The sequence below is a fragment of the Excalfactoria chinensis genome, chromosome 28 (genome assembly GCF_039878825.1).
Source record: "Excalfactoria chinensis isolate bCotChi1 chromosome 28, bCotChi1.hap2, whole genome shotgun sequence".
NCBI lineage: Eukaryota > Metazoa > Chordata > Aves > Galliformes > Phasianidae > Excalfactoria > Excalfactoria chinensis.
The window spans coordinates 1,452,621-1,471,305 of record NC_092852.1 but is presented as its reverse complement, the minus strand read 5'-3'; the positions used below and the strand labels follow the sequence as shown (position 1 = coordinate 1,471,305).

At 44.4% G+C, this 18,685-nt stretch overlaps 1 protein-coding gene across 3 annotated transcripts in view; it reads left to right on the top strand.

The window, feature by feature from the left end:
* DIP2B (disco interacting protein 2 homolog B) overlaps positions 1–18,685 on the top strand; it is a 60,858-nt gene that overhangs the window by 17,854 nt on the left and 24,319 nt on the right. For 2 of the 3 annotated variants that reach the window (XM_072357925.1, XM_072357923.1), the window contains exons 2-5: positions 9,401–9,472; positions 15,107–15,247; positions 15,721–15,846; positions 17,072–17,284. In XM_072357925.1, coding sequence (XP_072214026.1) covers positions 9,401–9,472; positions 15,107–15,247; positions 15,721–15,846; positions 17,072–17,284 — 552 coding nt within the window. The remainder of the gene's footprint in view (positions 1–9,400; positions 9,473–15,106; positions 15,248–15,720; positions 15,847–17,071; positions 17,285–18,685) is intronic. The other variant, XM_072357924.1, reaches the window with a different exon arrangement.

Sequence of the window (18,685 nt, the reverse complement as noted above, 5' to 3'; positions counted from 1 at the left end):
ATGACTGTTGATGTCTTTGCCTGGATTCCCACTAGTCAGGCTTAAAAGAAGTGAAAAAGCAAAACTAAGAGTGATTTATTTATTAGTTGCTCTCTGGCTGTGCCTCCTATCTCCTTGTCAAATATGCTTTTGGAATTTGGTGGGAGTTTCTGAAAGTTAAATGACTGGTGTTGCACACTAATTTGAGGCTGGATAAAAATTAATAATTCTCTTGCTTTGATGTCAAGTAGTGGGATCCTACTGCGGTGACTAATACTGTTGAATAGCAACTATCTGTGAGAAAGCACTTGTTAATGCTATAAAATGACTGTGGTGTGTGTTTCAGATTTGAGTGTTTTGGGCAAAACAGAGCATTTTGCTGTCTTAAGCAGCCATCACTTTCTCAGCTGCCCTTTTCTGTGGAATGGGAGTGTCATCCTCATGAACACATACCTGGTATTGCTGCCTTGAGGGAATCAAGACAGGGAGCACATGGGAGAATGTGGTGACAGAAGTCTCATCTCTGTGGTTTTGCTGAATTCATTCTCATTATTGAGATTTTTTTGTTTGGGGGGGGTAATCTTTCTTTTAAGTGCTAATGCTTTTCACTGAGATACCTTTCTTTGTTCCAACATGTATGATCATCGAGCTCGTCCGGTTACTTGCAATAGCGTTTTCCCATCTGGAAATACATAATTATTGTGCCCTAGTGCAGTGTGACGTGCCAGCCTGCATGCTAGCTTGCTCTGCAAACACTGTGTTTAAAAGATGAGAGTTGCATTTCCATACCTGAATACTTTGTGTTGAGAAGCACTGTTTGATCAATAGATAGTGGAGTAATTGCTCTTAACTTCTTTCTTTTCCCGTTCTGACATGGCATCCAAGAATCTAGCATTTAATTACAAGGGTAACCTGAGGTACAACTGGTCTGGAACAGGTTGCATCTCCAAACTGCTTTTCCGGATGGCTTGGAAAGGGGTTGCTGTGGTGTCAGACCTGGAGTGGGGTTACCTGTAGCAACTGGCTTTTGTTAGAGGAATCAAAGCCTGCTTCAGGAGCATTATTAAGTATTGCCATGTGAAAGCCTCAAAAGGGTAAGGGATGGCTGTTGCACTCAGGATGAGATACATAAAGGTTATATTTTAATCTTATCCACTGTGAAAATAGTCAAATGGTTTTCATAGAACCATAGGACGGCTGTGGTTGGAAGGGTCCTTAAAAATCACAGAACCATTGAATGGGTTGGGACTGAGTTGGGTTAGAAGAGTGCTTAAAGGTCAATGAACCATCAAATGATAGAATGGCTTGGATTGGAAGTATCCTTAAAGATTACAGAACCATAGGATGGCTGGGTTGGAAGGACCTCCAACCCCCTGCAGCCCCACACTCTGCCTTGGGCTGTCCCACCCCTCCATCAACCACCTGGGGCTCCATCTGTGATCCTGAGCACCTCCAGGGATGAGACACCCACACTTCTCTGGGCACCCTATTTCTATGTGGCCACATCTGCTGCTGAAATAAATCAGCATTCTATGCGTGAGAGCAGAGGAGGAAACACCCCCATGAAGAAGGATCTGCAGCCCCTGAGGCTGGGAGCTGTTTGGTTTCATTGGCTTTCCAAATGAGTCTTAATTATTTTGAAGCAAGATAAGGAATTCTCTTTGGATGCTTGCATTTACTGCTGTGTTGAACACAGGCTTGATTTCCGTGCTAGCCTGTCTTGTGGAGAAAGTGTGCTGTTTTGGATAGATGAAGAGTTTGTGAGCTTTTCTAGTTGGGCTGGATGGACCAGGAGAAGGTTATCAAAGCTCACTGTAGTAGGAGCTCAGTTTCTGCCTTCAGGAAGACCATGATGCACCCAGTGAATAAGTGCTGAATCACAGGGCTGCTGCTCTTGCGCAGCGTTTAGTCATTTCCTGGGAAACTTTGGTTTTCAGTCTGGTGGTGGATGGCCATGGCCGTGCATTTGTGCAAGGGATAAATAAATGTGACTTACTGCTGGTGTCTGTGATCAGCGGGTTAGTCAGCAGAGTGTTCTTCTGCCTTCTCATGGCTGATCTGCTCCACTGGGGTTGGAAGATGTGTTATGAGTTGTTTTACTCAGCACTTAGCTCAGATTGTGGGCATAGTGAGCTCTAAGATACATTCACGTGGTGCTTGCTGCTTCTCCTTGTTTAAATGCAGTGTTTGGGAGCACTACAGCTATTACATACTATACATTACTATACCTACAAATAAACTGAGCCCAAATTCTGCTCATGGACTGCGTGTTCAGAATAGGTGGAAACAATTCACTTAAAACAGACTTCTGTAGAACTGTATTTGTGACAAAGCTGTGGTTTACTGCCATGTGTAATTCTCAGAAGGGAAATTGCATTTTCCCTCATGACACGCCGTAGTTATTGAAAGGATGGTTATTTTTTTCCCCAGGATGAGGTTAGATGCATGATTTATTACTTGTTTATGGGGTTAAGCTATTTATGTGTGTGTGCTGGCTTTATGGGTAACATGTAAAATTTATATGGCTGCACTTTGCAACGCAATAGCTTGTATTAAAATGGACCTCAGTAATTGTATTTTGCAGATATTTGTTAGAGGCTATGAACCAAGCAAGTATTTAATAGAGCTAACAGGATTTAGTGATGTGTTTAAAGGCTTTGAGTTTGTACTTACCTGTTGTGAAGGAAGATGCTGGCCATACATCAGTTGCTGATTCACATGTGTATCACACATCCTTTTGCCACAGGTCTGAGCTAATGAAAGCATCTCGGCCTTGCAGTTCTTGCATACAGATGAATTAAAAGCAGGGCTTGGTTTGGCTATATGCTCATCTGATCAACTTACCTGGGGAGGTCGTTGGAAGAAACTGAGCCCAGAACGCCGGAGTCAGCTGATGCTGTGAAAACTGTGCACATGTAACGTGTAGGAATGTTCTTGTGTCTGCTCCAAGGAGAGGAAGCAACAACACTGCAGCTCATGTATGAGAGGCTTCTTTATTTACAGTGGGAAGTTTCCAAGTATTTTTCAGCATCCTGAACTCGTTTTGCTAACTCAGGGCAGTGCTGTTTTCAGCGGCGGTCACATTGAGATTTCATATGTGTCTTTTTTTTTTTGTGGGAAAAGGGAAGGCTTCTTAGCTGGAGCTGATCCAGTGCCACCTCCTTCCCATTGCCCACCCTCTGCTCGCAAAGGCAACTCAGCTCTGTCCTCAGCTCACCCAGGTTGGTGATGCACCACATATGGCATCTAAGATTACAGCCCATAATACACAGGCCGAGACGGGTGACACGAGGACACTGGGTCATCCGGAGCTCTGCAGTGCTGTTGTAAGACGGAGATCCTTCACTGAAGTTTCAGTAGTTGTGTTTGTCATCTAAAGGTAAAACAACAGCAGCAGCAAATTAAAAGGGCTTAAGGGCACACACAGAGCGCTGCGTGACCTCGAGTGGCACAGAGACACCAAACTGTGCCACAGAAATCTCATCCTTATCTGCACTGTTTGGAAGAAATAAATGCTGAGATTAGAACAGTTTGGTGAAAAAAAGTGTGGAACAGAGGCTGCGAGGTGCTGGAGCCAAGTACGCTTGTGGTGGGTATAGATTAATCTGGAGCTGATCTGTCTGTGAACCTTGGAGTGCTGAACCATAGCAGTGCAATGCTCCTACTCAACAAACACAGCTTTGTAAGACTGGCTGTTTTTTTCAGCCTCCTATTCATGTTCTTAATGGGAACAGAATGGTGCAGTTAAAGGGAAAGCGCAAGGCACAAACCTGTTCTGTTTGTTTTCCTTCTGGAGGGATGTATGAACCAGGTACGGTTTGCTTTCTTTGTAAGAAATCACTGACTTATTTTCTTCTGAGAGACTGTGTAGTTTGCTGAGCTTGGTGTCCTTTTCAAGGAAGCAGCCTTCACCAGAAGAGGAAGGGGATCTCTGAAGCTGCATCATCACCTGGACAGAGACAGAGCGAGGGGACTGACTAAACTCATGACATAGTTTTACTGCGGAATGAGTGGCCAAAGAGCGTTGGGAGTGCAGGGCAGGTGGCGGGTACTTTCTGTTTGGACATAGGGCCTTGGAATAAAGGTCCCAGCGCTGCCTCCATGGCTGCTCAGCCTGGGATTGGGAATGTCCTAGCATCAAACCCTGGTTAGAACAGTGGCAGGGTGTGCCTAGGAGTTCCCCGTTGTCCACAACTGGAAGGAAGATGAGCTCTAACTCGAGAATAAATGAAGGAGTGGCAACAGCTTCTGTTCCTGAAGTGCTGTCTGGTTTGATAACTGTTTTCTGCCTGCGCCATAGCTGAGATGCTCTGAAGTGCTGAAGTGTGCACTTTTCCTTATTTTGAGTTTCTCAAGCATGCCACCTGATGCTTGCAAGCATGCTTAAAAGGCCTTATCTGGATGTGGCGTGCAGCAGAAGAACACTCTGGACTTTCAGCTGCACTTCTGGGGTTTCAACATCTCCGTTGGTGTCTGCTTCTGGATGAGGACAGGGAATCCAGAACAATCAGAGTGATTTTTGTGTTCCTGTACAGGAGGTGATAGAACTGCAGGGGCTGTGGTGGATCCAAGAGCAGAAAGGCAGAGCCACGAAGGTCACTTGTGTGAGGAAGACCTGAAGTACAGATGCGGTGGTGATAACGTAATGATTTCCTTTCTTAATATGATTTTGTTACGGTGTTTGCTGTTAAGTAAACAGAGCAGGTATCCGTGTTTTGGAGCTAATGAACATAACCAGAAGCATTGCCAGGGTTCTCTGTTAGCAGAAACTGCTAGAAACATCCAAACTGTGTTTCTGCTGTTGTTTTAAAAGCATACAAACACTTGGCAAAATGCATACGCGCTCATTTCGAATCTGAATCTTTTGCTTGATACAATCGAGTGTTTGGAGGCTTTGTTGGAGAGATGCTGTGTGCTACGTGATCATTTTCCTTAATTTCTCCACTGGAGTAATTATGGTTTTGTTAGACAGTAAATGATTCAGTGTTCTCATTCCATGGGGGGAAGGGGAGCGTGGATGTTGAAAGAGGAGCATTGTCAGAGCATAGCAGGATTAGCTGGTGTTACCACCTTGCACTGATTGAGCACCGCTCTTTAGAGCAGATCATCAGCGCTAATTGCTGAAAAGCAGCCTGGCGTCACAGGGCGGTTCGGCTCCTGAAGTTTTAAGCTCCTCTGTTGCAGGATTTGAATATAGGTGTAGCTCTGGGCTGCTGGGTCCGGGCTGGCTGGGTTTCCTGCTGCCCTGCGGAAGCCTGTGAGGAGTTCACCTTTCAGTTCTCAGGAGTTGGAAAACACGGGTTGGATGCACACGGTGAGGATGGACTCTGTGAGAAGGGAATCTCCGGCTTCATTCTGGCATTTTCTTAGGGAATTCCCTTAAATGCGATTAGTTTAATCACAACCAAGTGGAGCGTCCTGGATTCCATCATGGACTCTGGACCCTTCTGGTATTCCAGGCAGGGAAAAGTGGCTGCTCCCTTACTTTGTTGTTTCTGAGAGTTGTAAATCGAGTCATTTCCAGCTCTGACTCCAAGGAATGGCATCCCTGATGTGTTTGCAAGACCTGCTGTGTCTTGAAAAGTCGAATATTTTTAACTTCTTGTGAAACTGTCAGAAAGGAAGCGTTGGAGGAGGGGAGCGGTATGGGGATAGGCAGCAAGGGGGGGGAATTGCTGAAGCAGTGCAATAGAAGAGCCTGTCCTGGATCTGGTTCACCAAACACTGAAAACGAGCAGGAAAACTGAGCTGTGGCAGCGCAGGAGGAACCTTCTCACATGGGGATGAGCTTTCCTCTGTGTGGTGCGGCTTTGGTTGGGATGAAAGAAGCTGTGAGAGGGAAACAGTGTATGTGGGGCTGGTGGGATGGGTCACGGTGATGGAGGGGCTGTGGTTGTGCTTCAGCTGCAGCCAGCAACCAGTGCACTGCAGCAGCAAAGCCATCAGGAAGGAGAGTCCAGTCCTCCATGCACCACTGACCCTCAGCTCTGTTCACTCACGTGTCACTTTATTGTAAGAGGATTCCTGACCATAACCTAAGAGCAAACTGATAATGACATCAATTTGCTGCAAGTTTTGCTAAAACTCTGCCAGCACCAAAGCAAGTGACCCATGGCTGCAGCTTACCAGAGCTGGGGACCTTCAGGCTGAGGAGGTGAACAGGATTTGCTGAAGTTGGGGTTAAGGCAGCGTGGGGAGGGGTTGGCTTTTGAGACACCAGGAAAGGTTGCAATGTGGGAATCCTAAATGAAGCTGAAGCTCTGCTTGCTTTCAACAAGAATTCCCTTTCCTCAGCAGGGCCTCCTCAGCATGTGGAGGCAAGACCATGGCTTAGGCTATGGGTAAATATAGCCCACAACTGAGCAGAAACAGTTGTAGCTGGGAGAGGGCCAGAGGAATGCCTCAGCATAAGTGGTTTTGTTTGTGACTCCTTTCCTGGGGATGAACAAACACTGGCACTGTTGTAACGCTACATTGTCAGCTCTCCTTTGCTTTTGCATCTGTGCAGAAAGGGGATATTCTTCTTGGGTTGTTTATTAGCTATCTGGGAGAATTTAACACATCAAATGTCACGAAACATTGAATTGATGGAAGCGGAGTTGATGGAGATTTACCAGGTTTATGGAGCAGGAGCAAATGGCTCTGGAGATTGCAGCCCTGTTGTCTTTGTTCTCTTCCTGTTGCTGTAATTTATGATTCTCTGTGAGGAAATCCGCCATCTAGCCATGTCCATTTCCTGTGGAGCAGCAGAGAGGGGACAGCATGGAAGAGAATTTCTCTTGGTGGGTCTTTGATTTTTGTCTCAGTGAATTGATACCAAATGTGGACTGTGTGGGACCAGAGAGATCACACAGTGAGTTTGTTCCACTTGTGCAGCACTTGGAAGGACATTTGTGATGTCAGCATAGCCATAGCTCTTGTGGTTGTGCTAACCAGTGCTTGGCTTTATTAAGATGCTCTCATACCTATCAGCCATGCCTGCACACAGCCTTATTTTTCCTGAGAGTCTTGCTGCCAGCTGGTTTGTGTGTGTGTGTTTGTGTGTTTGTTTACAAGCTGTACGTGGAAATTGAGCAGTGGAGACACACAATGCTGCAGGGAAGTCCCAGGAATTTCTCATCTTGATTTCACTTGGGTTTGACTCTTGTAGCTTTCCTGCTCTTGCCAAATAGCAGAGGATTTTTTCTCTATTAGTTCATGCTCCGAGAATCCTTCTTTCAAGCGATAGTGATCACGTGGTAATTAAGGTTGCACATCATGTTTTGACCTGGGTTTCCTTATGTTCTTTGGTAGTATTTTCACCTCCATTTCTAATTCCCCAATGCAGATCTGTGACCCATAGGGCTTGCATTCCTGTGGTGATGGGTTTGTTTTGCTGGTGGGATACTATCCTCAAAGAAGTGATTGGAAAGAATTCCTTGTTGCCCAGTTGATAAAACAGAATGTGATGCTGTGAGTGCTTAAACAGAGCACTGGGATCTGTTTGCAGTGCCCTGGTATTCCTGTGTAACTCCAAGAGTTTTCTGTGGCAGACGTTTCATTACATGTAGTGTGTAACCACCAATGTCAGGAGTCCAATTAAGTGTTGGGGAGAAATTAATCATAAAATAACAGACTACAGACAGATCTATGGATTGGCTTCTGAGGGAAGTCCCTCTCCCCTTCCTATGCAGGTTTGTTTGTGCTGATGTGGTTTTTGCCCCTCAAAGGAGACAGTGCAGGGAACTGGAACTGCTCTGAGAATGGAGAAGCAAAGCATGGATCAACTTGTAGATGTGGCTTATGTGCTCAATGGAAATACTTACCCCTTTGGTGCATGCTCTCTGAATGGCTTTTCTGAAGGTGCAGTTTTCTAACACAAGCAGCATGCCTTTCTTATGAGCTGGATTAATTGGACTGAGCTGTACATTGCAATCAAGCATTAAAATTAATGCTTTGCTTGGCATTTCGGTGCTTCACGGACATTCTAATTTTCTATTGCTGGATTAGCTTGGACTTGTTGGGGCCTGACTCAAGCTCAGTAAAAGAGAAGTGAGATAAAGTTGCGTGTGCAAGTGCACACCCTCTGCCAAGCAGTGCCTTTATCCACTTCAGCTCTTACTGAAGGTGTTGAATGATGGAGATCTGACTGTCCAGGAAAAGGAGCTAACTCCGTTCCCTCTTCAAGCACTTCAGTACTGCTGAATCTCCTTTATAATCAACGCCACTGAGCTGTGCTCCATCAGCAGCGCTGGGGAGGCTTTTGGCCTAGACCTTTTTGATGTGACCCTCCATGTCCAGCTGGAAGTGCTGGGCAGAGCTTTGGCTGAGGAGCAGCAGCCACTGCTGATCAGTGCCCAATGCTTTGCAGCCCTGCGCTAATCAGGCTCACGGCAGAGCAGCCTGCTGGTCACCATCACTGTTTCTTGCTGTGACACAAACGTGGGTTGTACTTCAGCTTGAGTAAGGACTGCCATATAACTCTGTTTTCTTGTTGCTGTGTATCTGATCACTTCCAATCTTTGAGCCCTGAGAGAGATGAGGTTATAAGTGCGGGTCAGGCTAAGAGAAGGCTTGAAATGCTGCAGGGCTTTTTGTTTTAATCCCTTCAAGGTTTCCTTCTTTCTTGTGGTTCTGATGTAATGTGAGAAATTAAAACAAAAGACAGCAGCCAGATGGTTCATCTCCAGGATCAGACAGATTAGGGTTGTTTTTTTTTAAAGGGAAAAGTTTACTAATACTTCTCCTCCAGAGTTTTTGCTTCTGTAGAGCTCCAGCTCCTATCTTCTACATCATTCTGCTAGCAGGCAAACGATGGAATTGCAGCTATCAACAAGTTACAAAACAAACAGCAGCTTGCTTTCACTGAATATCAAACCAATGCAAATAAGTCTGATTTTCAGCATCACACCACGTGCTTGCAGAGCAGTAGTCTTGGAATTGGCTCTGCTCATCCTTGCCTCTCTCTGCAGGTTCCCTTCCTGCAGTGGACTCACTTTTATTTGCTAGAAGCACTTCTCAGTTTCATTACCTTAGGACCAGGCTCTGAATGTGCACTTTGCCCTGTTGTTTGGGAATGGCTTTGTACAGCTATAGTCAAGTTGGCTTTGTGGTCACAGAATATTTTCATGCGCTCTGAGTTTCCTTTTTTAGGTTTTCATGGCTTTGATATTCCATTTAGATAGCTGTTCTCATTCAAATTATTGCATTTAAATAGTGCGTTGTGTATATCTGTGATCCCAAGGGAAACTATGGGAACTGTATTAATGAAGACTTTGAAATCATAGCGTACTCACATGGATTTGGTTTCACATTTTCTTTGGCAAACGTATTGACATGTTCAGGTGAAACCTTGATATCACTGACCAAAGGAGCAAATGAAACTGAACCACATCCTCAGCATTCTGTTTGTTTTAAATGAGTTTTCTTTTCTTGATTTTAGGGGACATCACACAAAAGGGGTATGAGAAGAAGAGAGCGAAGCTCCTGGCTCCATACGTCCCTCAAACACAAGGTAGGTGCTTCTTGTGTCTGGTGTGACTCTTTTGCATAGCCTTGACATGAAAGGGATCTGTGAAGTGGCTGTAGAGCAAAGCCATGATGTTTCATTGGCCGCCTCTGAGCCTTTCTGTTTAGATTTGCGTTTCCTTAGCTGTCTAATAATTGCACTTGTGCAGTTTGCATGGCTGCCAGGAAGTGGGCAGTGCCTTTAGTTCCCTGGTTCATCCAGAGCTCCAGGGATTCCTTCTGGTTCCGCTGTTTGTTAGGGCTTTGTGGGGTGCCATCTGCACCCTGTTGTTACCTCTGTCGGGCGTAAATCACTTCCTGCTCTCTTGTCAGCAGAGAAATCAGGGCTTTGAATCAATCATGAAGTGTGAGGTCCTCACAAATCATTCTTGAAAGTTTACAAGCGGATTGACTGCAGAGCTGGTTCATTTTGTGCCTTCCTTTCAGCCATCTTAATTCTTTGTTAGGGAAACATCAGCATTTTAGTTACTTGTTTGTTTATTTTATTGCTGTAGCTGAATGCACGTACTTTGTTTACATATGTTTCTTTTGGAACAGAGATCATCAGCTATAGGTCTGACTCACAGCAGGATAATGATATATAGCTTTAAACTGAAGGACGAGGCTGAAAATATGTCCAGTAATTATTATGGGGTTGCTTACCCAAAATAATTGTGCTTGTGATATGCTTAACCATTCAAAACTAATCCGTCTGGCTCTTAGCAGTGTGGGGAGTGAATGGGTATGATAGGCAGCCGTGACTGGACTTACTGTAATTTACTGAGACTGAACCACTGCCAAGAAAAGAAAAAAGCAAAGGCTAAAAGTGCATTTATTGACAATCAGCACTGCTTCCACTGGGGAAAGTTTGCACGGCTCTTCTGAGGAAATTGCAGCAGTTCAGGCGAGTGCATGAGCAACACAAAAACAGCTCTACTGCTGTTGTGTGGTAGCACCTGGACTCTGCTGCTCCAAACCACTTTGTGCCTGGGTTGCTGGGCTGCTCCATCCAGGTGTTTCCCAGCTGCATTTTGTTTGCATATTCAACAAGAGTTGTTGCTGTATCTCCTGTGTGAGGCTGACTGCCATGGTGGGTGCTTACATACAAAAGCAGTGTATTCTGATGGACTGAAGGTAGCAAGGCAAGCACAAATTGTTTTTCAGCCTTCAGCTTGTTACAGGCAGCATCCTGAGTGAAGACTCCTCCCTGAACCACGGAGGTGATAGGAATCTCTGAGGTCTCAGCGTGCACAATCAGTACCTCAGTATCAAATCTGTTTCTGTTATTTAAGGAAACCTAAAGCTAATGGATGTGACTAACCCCTCTTGATGGTCTTTGTAAGTTGGTGTTTGTCAAGCAAGTCTTGCAGTGTCAGTACCAGCAGATCTGGAGCCATCCAAGCTCCTCTCCAACGTTCAGGTGCCTTCCTTGCAGATTGGCTTTCATGGAGCCCAGTAGAGGCTGAAGCTCTTCAAACTACTTTTCATCTGCCTGCAGGATGTGCCCATCACACCCATCACTTCATGCACATTTGGTTTGTTTCAGAAAATGTTGTTAAATTAAGAGGAGAAAAAAAAAAAAAGACAAGGCTGTCTGTGGCCCTGCTATTTTAATTGTCATGCTTTGCTAGTCTGAAGAATGAGCCAAAGTTTAGGAAGAGACTCGGGTTGATAGGAGGACACCAATTAAGATAGCATTTTGACTGCTGTTCTGGCTCAGCCTTCAGCTCTTTATATATCCCGTAGCCAGATGCCTCCGTGTCTGGGAATCTCCAGTTGTAAAAATGCCGTTGAAGTCACGCGTGAGGGATCCAGAATCAGGTCACCCTTTTAACGAGCAGAAAATTAATTTAGCTCACAACAACAAGAGAAAAAATGTACTCCTGGCACTGAGCACGTCGCGTTTCTCAAAGCTCATCTATTGTCTCCATTTCATAGACGTGAAAGGAGATGAAGGAAGGTGGGGTGGCATGCCAGAGCATGTCAGAATTGTAATTGGGGAGATTCTGATTGCTAAACCTGTGCTCCATTCCTGTTGCCTCTGGGAGCTCGCCTCCTTATTTTTGAGTTTAAGGCAACAATGTTGATTACCTAAAGATACGTGTTTTCCTGGTGCAACATCCATTTTTGCAAGTGGGACGTACTGAAGTGATGGAGATACCATTGCTGGGCTGTTACTCCTCTGTTTCCTGCTGGCTGCTGCACAGAAAGGCTTTGGAGGAGGAATTCTGAGCAGCGTTCCAGGTTCTGCAGAGTGAGTAATGCAGCAGATTTCAGTGTTGCTTGTTTCACGTCATGCTGCTGACCAACCTTCTCCACAACCAAATGCCACCCTGCTGTCACCTCGTTGTTAGTGTCTTTCTTAACGAGTTCGGCTGTAGCTAAATGGAAGGCTGCAGGTAGATGCTGCTTTTGCTGGAATAGAGCTGGTACTTTGGAGCAATTCTCAGTCATGAGTGACAACCAAAAAGATGTAACGCAGTGCTATTTCTCACCGCTTTGAGAAGTGCTTGTTGGGTGAACTGTTCCGGCACCTGGAGATGGCACAGTAACTCCCTGCCTCTTGGAAGGAGCCTTGCTGCGGGCTGCAGGCAGACTTCTGCCTTGGGGAGCAGCTCCTGCCTGGATCAGTTGCTGCAAATCTGGAAAAGCACTTACAGCTTTTGAGCTCAATCAGTGCGGATGCAGGAATACCTTGTGCCAAAATTAGCAGCCCTTGCATAGAGACTTTTGGCAGAGTATGTTTTCTTGCTATTTAAGATAATTCATTCTGTTCCTCTGCTAATGTGTAAAGGAAATTATATTCATTAGCCCTGACTCACTGTCAGACCTTTCTTTTTAGCTGCTGGAGTTCTGTGGTCTTGCTCCTCTTTCTATTCTCCTCAAGAAAGAAACAAAACTGTTTTAAATGACTACATTTGGAAGGGAATACTGAGTGTGTATTGAACAGAGGGCTGGGCATGACTGGGTGTGTTTTGTGTCCCAGTGCATGAGGGAAGGGTGTTGGAAACTCTGGAAACTGATAACGTTCAAAGCTGGTACAGTTTTATCAGTGAATTTTGGTAGTTAACATCTATTTTGTTCCTTTGTTCAGTTCTGTTATTCATGGATAGGTGGAAACATTACAGCTTTGTTATTTTACTCTTAATTTATTTGGAGATGAAGTGTTTCTGCTTTGCTTTGCATGTGGGCTGTCCCCATAACCCAGCACAACTCTGCTTTCCATTTTTCCTCCCCTTTTTTCCTTTCTTCCCCCTCTTTCAGCACTCTGTTATTTCAGACAGGAGCTGAACTGAAATGGTAATAATCAGCAATAGAACAGCTTTGCCTAAACCTGTACATCACACACATGCGCTGCAGCTCAGTGCTGTTGGAAGAGTTTCACCCTCTTACAAGATCTGACTTGCAGCTGCCACACATAGGGAATTATTCCAGCTGAAGTCTGAGGGGGTATCACAGTTACAAACAAAGCTTAGCACTTGCCTCTTGGAAAGCAATTTGTCCACCTTTGAAATGACTTCCAGGACTAAATCAATGGGAGATGTGATTTCTCCCATCGTGTCTCACACAGGGCAGTGCTGAGATCCATCTCAAGTCTTTTCACAGCACGATGAGTTCTCAGCACAGGGAGAGAGCAGGGATGATTCTGGGAGTGCTGCTGAGGGTTTGCAAACCTCAGCTGTTTGCGTTTGTTATTTATGCGGTTTTTATTTGGAAAGCTGTGGTCTAAGGAACAGTCCAATACAAACACTCCGTGCAGAGCTGTATGCAAAACAGCAGAATAACAGGTTTGCTGCAGTTTGTCAGATGAACGAGCCCTTCTGCCCTTGTTGTTCATGTAAATGTTTCTCCGTGATGATCGTATGTGGTGCTTTTACTGATTCTTCTGGTCTAAAAATATTTTTATCATAAAAATTTCCATCATCACCTTCAGCGAACTGCCAGGATCAGAAAACATCCGGTGCTGCTAAAAACCCAATGTCAGTTAAAAATCCATCACATCCTTCAGATACAAACCTCCAATTACTTCTCTCATCCCTGCACTTTGCAGTGCTGCCATCTGTGACAGCATTGCTGCGTAGTCAACACTGGGCCATCACCTCTAACCTGTAGGGCTCAGCTCACCTGTGTCACTTATAACCATGTGGGATATACTGTAGCTGTACATGTTGCTCCTGCTGTGTGCTCAGATGTTTTGTTGGGCTCCTGTGACGTGTTGTTATGTCACTGCAAAATGCTCAGTCAAGGCACTTGGTGTGCCGTATTGCTCACCAACAAATGCAATCCCTGCATAGAGGGAGTGTTGTGTTTACAATGCCCTGTGGAGCAGATGAGATGGTTCTGCAAGGCATAGAAGAAAGAACTGAATATGAATTTGATAATTTATTACAAATAGTGCTAAATGTGCTGCTGACATCTAGTGGGAACTCGACATTGTAAGTGTTTAAATATTGGAGTGACGCTTCTCTTTGTCGTCCGTAAAGTTGTGTTGTCTTTGGATCAAGATAAAACTTTCCTTTTTGATAAGTGTGGCCCAATCTGAGGGCAGTTCTCTACTGCTGCTTGTGTCCTAGACGAGCTTACTTCAGTATTCAGAGAGATAATTGACTTCATTTGGATCTCACGCAGTCTGTGCATATGTAAATTTAACACGCTTGGTGCTATGCAAAGAATAAGGAGGCTGTCTGATGAATGAGGATCAGGATATATTCATCTGTCAGTTTTAAAACTTTGGCTTACTGATCTTGCTTCCAAGTTTTGGATGAATGATGCTGAAAAAAAATAACAGCTTTCAATGTAACAAATTAATATTCTGCTCTTTAGGGTGTTGGAAGATGTAGGAGATGGCTGAAGGTTTCTGCAGCAAGTTGGGTGTGATTTGCTGGTATTAAAAGTACCCTGAACTGGAGATGCTTGCTTTGAGTTGTTTACGTAAAACCACACATTAAGAAAGTGGTGTAACTGGAATTGGAACCCAGCATTTGTGGTTTCCTCTTCATTTCTCTAATCCTTTGCTAGTTTGTGAGAATTCATAAGCAGTGCATATTTAGATGACACAATTGCTCTTTTCTTGCGTGACTTAAGGTGACAACCTCAGGGTAATTGCAACTGTGTGACCTTTGGTTTTAGTCTATAAGAGGTTCCCACTGAAGCACGGGTTCTAAAATTAAAATGCAGTAGCAACCACTGCTGACCTGCCTTGGAGAACTACACAAAGCAGTAATTTCTTATCAGATTATCTCTTCAGTTTGCTGTATTCATGGGAAAAAGAAACTTTCTGGGAGTGTTAAAGCCACTCACTTCTTGACACATGCTGGAAGTTGTCAAAGCACTGGGTCTGTTTGGTTTGGTCATTTGTGCAGGCAGCAGAGGCTCTTGCCACTGCTGGTGCATTACTGGCTTTCCTGTCAGTAAGGCACGCTGATCAGTGGGGTGCTGGGTAACAAATTCAGCTTCTGAGCAGATTTTTCTATGTATTTTTGCAACTGAGGCTTAACTCGTGATGCGTTGCTGCGTCAGAACCCTTTCCTCACCGTACCCTTAACAGCAGTGCCTAAAAGTGCTTTAAATGAGTATGATCTCTAAACGTTTGCATCCATAACTGTACAGTCACACTGCTAATTCTGAACTGTCTTCCCAGGGGTTGATCCAGCTCTACAGAAGGAAACCAGAACTCAAACACCCACTCCATCTGCAACTCCAGCCCCAGCTCCCTCCTCATCCTCATCCAAATTTCACCGAGCCCGCTCAGGGGGAGCCAGAGATGAACGCTACCGATCTGGTAAGGGCAGATCCTGATCACCTGGGGTTCTTGCCAATGAAGGCTAATGGCTCCCTGACCCAAAATCCTACCTTGGTCCTCTGTTAAGGAGCATCAGACTTGTGGGACTTTAGCAGCTGAGGTGCTACGTAGAAGATCCAAATAACTCTTTGCTTTCTTGATTTAATGGCTTGAATGCAGCTCTTCAATAACCAGTTGTTCACAGAATGAAAAGCCTATTTTAACTGTGTCTGTTGGAAACCAGGTTTGGTGAAATGGTTGATAATAATTTGTTCGTGGAATTGATGACTGTTGTATGGATCTGCTCTAGGAAAATTACCTATGAGATGGCAATATGTAGCTGCTTGGGAAGGTGCAGTAAAATGGGAGTTGAATGCATACAGAAGGCAAGCAGTAGTTGAGTATATGTAAGCTTTGTGTGTTTTTTCTCCTCTACTGCTGCAAAATTGAGTATATAAACTTCCATTTTGCAGATATTCACACGGAAGCAGTTCAAGCAGCACTGGCAAAACACAAAGAACAGAAAATGGCCCTCCCCATGCCCACAAAAAGGCGATCTACGTTTGTTCAGTCTCCAGCTGATGCCTGCACTCCCCCAGGTTAGGTTCTCACAGTGTGACTGTCTGTGTGGATGGTAAGGTATGCATTTGTAGCAGTTTCCAAATTAAGAGGTTGCAGTTTGCAAAATACACCAGATCTCTGTGGCCTGTAGGGCTCTTGCTACCTTTGAGCAGCTGTTTTCATGGAGCTGCTGTTGGGACAGAGAAAATGAGTCTTCTTCTGGGAGCGTTTAAAGAATCAATTGGCAGGAATTGAGCAGGCCTTCTGTACTGAGGTTTCTTTTGCTTCCCCCACACTTCTTTCAGTAAAAACCCTCACAGTTAGGAATTCACATGAAACCACATTGTTAGGCCACTGCACTCATAACTTCTTTTACCTTCTTTTATCTTTGTTTCTTTCGGGTGCTTTTCCTGGTGTCTGTCCAGGTCTCAGCGTTACGCTAGCTTGTCCAGTACAGCAGCAAATTCTGAGCTGTGGACACCACACAAATAAAGGTTAGCATTCACTTAGCATACACTTAGCATCATCTGGAATCTTTTCCTCCAGCAGATAATCACTGTGAAGAACAGGTAAGTGTTTGTACATAGCACTAGATAACTTACCGTGTCAAGTAATGAGTGTTTTATTCATGGTAGATTATTATTTTGATTATTATTTTGCAGCTTTAGGACAGACAAGATATCTGTTTGCACGGAAATGCAGGATGTGGTTCCTTTTGTGTTTTTTCTCCCTTCCCCCTCTCCCCTCCCTTTTTGTTTTGTTTTGTTTTCTGCCATTGAAAGGGACCCATTTAGAATACCAGACAAAAGCATTTTCTGCATGTGGCCTTGGCACATTTGTTTCCCAGTGCCTGCGTTCTGCTTTGTTGCTGTGAATTTTCACTTTTGACAGAGATACTGACCCCTCACTTTCCATTTCAGAATTACCAGGGTTAGGCAACGCAGCATCTTGATAACAGAATATGAATGGAAAAGTTATGAGACAGAATAAAACATGGAGAACCCACAAGAAGGATACTTGCCTGGGTTGTATCTTTTATATACAGTAAACAAGGGCAAAACACCGGGAGTAAATGTATTCACACCAGATATGTCTGCTGCTTTAACTTTGTTTTGGCCTATTGAACTTGGTTTGACACAGCCTGTGAAAAAAGATCTTCATATTACATGCCTGTGCCATTGATATGTGACTTGCAAGGAGAGCATGTTCAGTGCAATGTGCTTTTCCCTAAGCAGCTGGAGTTTCTTTTCTGCTTCCACACAGACACGTCTTCCGCATCCGAGGATGAGGGGTCACTAAGGCGTCAAGCTGCTCTTTCTGCTGCATTGCATCAGAGCTTACAGAATGCTGAGTCTTGGATCAACCGATCTATTCAGGGGTCATCCACATCTTCATCAGCATCCTCTACACTTTCCCATGGAGAAGGCAAAGGGACCAGTGGGTCACTAGCTGATGTATTTGCCAATACTCGAATAGGTAGGAGATGGGTACGAACAGAAAAATTGCTTCAAGTTCAGACTGTATGTATAAAGCTGGAGTTGTCCGTTGTGTAAGGGAAATTTGGAACAAGAGTTCAGTTCTGGTCAAACTTGATAGGATCACAACTTTTTTTTCCCCCTGTAGGAGTTTCAGAATACTGCGTTGGTGGGAAAAAAGGGAAGTGGGGAGCAGGAGGTTACTGAAGTAGGAGAGGTTTCATGGTGCATTGAGGGCACTGATAGTGGGCATGACTTTGGTTCTGTACACAGCATTGCTTATGTCTGCAGCTAGTTGAAGGTACTAGATGCACAAGGCTGCCATGTGCACATAGCATTTGGCATCTGTGCCCTGATGACAGGACATGGGCAGTGTCTTTGCCTGCTGGGTGGGGGAGGTGCTGTATTTTAACATTCACCGAATGGTTCATTGTTTGTGCTGTATCAAAAGAAGAACAAACAAACAGAAAAAAGAACCCCACAAACAAACAGAGCAGCCAAATAGGAGAACAGCTGAGCATGTCATTCAGAGAAAATGGCTGCAGTGAAGTGAAGATATAGCATAGATCTTTGGTGACTAGTCTGAGAAATAATCAGCCTTGTGGTATGGAGAAGATGGAGCAAAAACCTACGGATCTGGATACCCCAGGCTCAGTTTTTGGAGGCTCTGAGGTGCTCCTTGCTGCTGATGCTTCTGTATGAAATTGCAGTTTGTTTTTGCTCTGTGTATGTTTCTTTTTTACCTGCTGTTAAGGATACTACTGCATCTTAAGAGATGTCTGTATGTTGTGTGCTCTCTGCTTTTGCTTAACTGGTTTGGGGCAAGCAGTGCCTAGAAGTGCTGGTGGTTTCGTTTCACTTTTTTTTTTTCCCCTCCTCTTGTTATTTTCCATTTGTTTGTTTCTTTCTTTGCTGCGATGCAAGTTGTCTTCTGAAATGGCAGACTGGGGGAGTTGCCTGTAAAACGTAGTCAAAGTAGTGAATCTCTTTATGAAGCACAGAGGCTCTTCTTAGTTGGGGAGTGCAGAAAGCCACATTAACTTCCGTAATGAATAAAGGTAATCTAGCTTTTTATCTATAGAATAACTGCTGTCTAATGTAATTAGAAGTTTATGCAGAACAGCATTGGGTTGGTTTTTTTTTGACGCATTGACGCCACATACATCCAATGGTAACACCTCATTCAAAAGGATGGGAATTCTGCTATATGCCATTCAGTACAGCTCTTTGGAGAGAAAGATAAAAAGCCCTGCAAATATTTGAAGTTGTATAAAACCTGAGTCCAGTGAGCTTAGAAGTTCAGTACACGAGAAATATTCCTTGCCACCATATCTCCAAAGGTTTGCAGTTCTTTCTTAGAGAGGAGCAGAGAGAATCAATTGCACAAACCTTGCTGCATTCC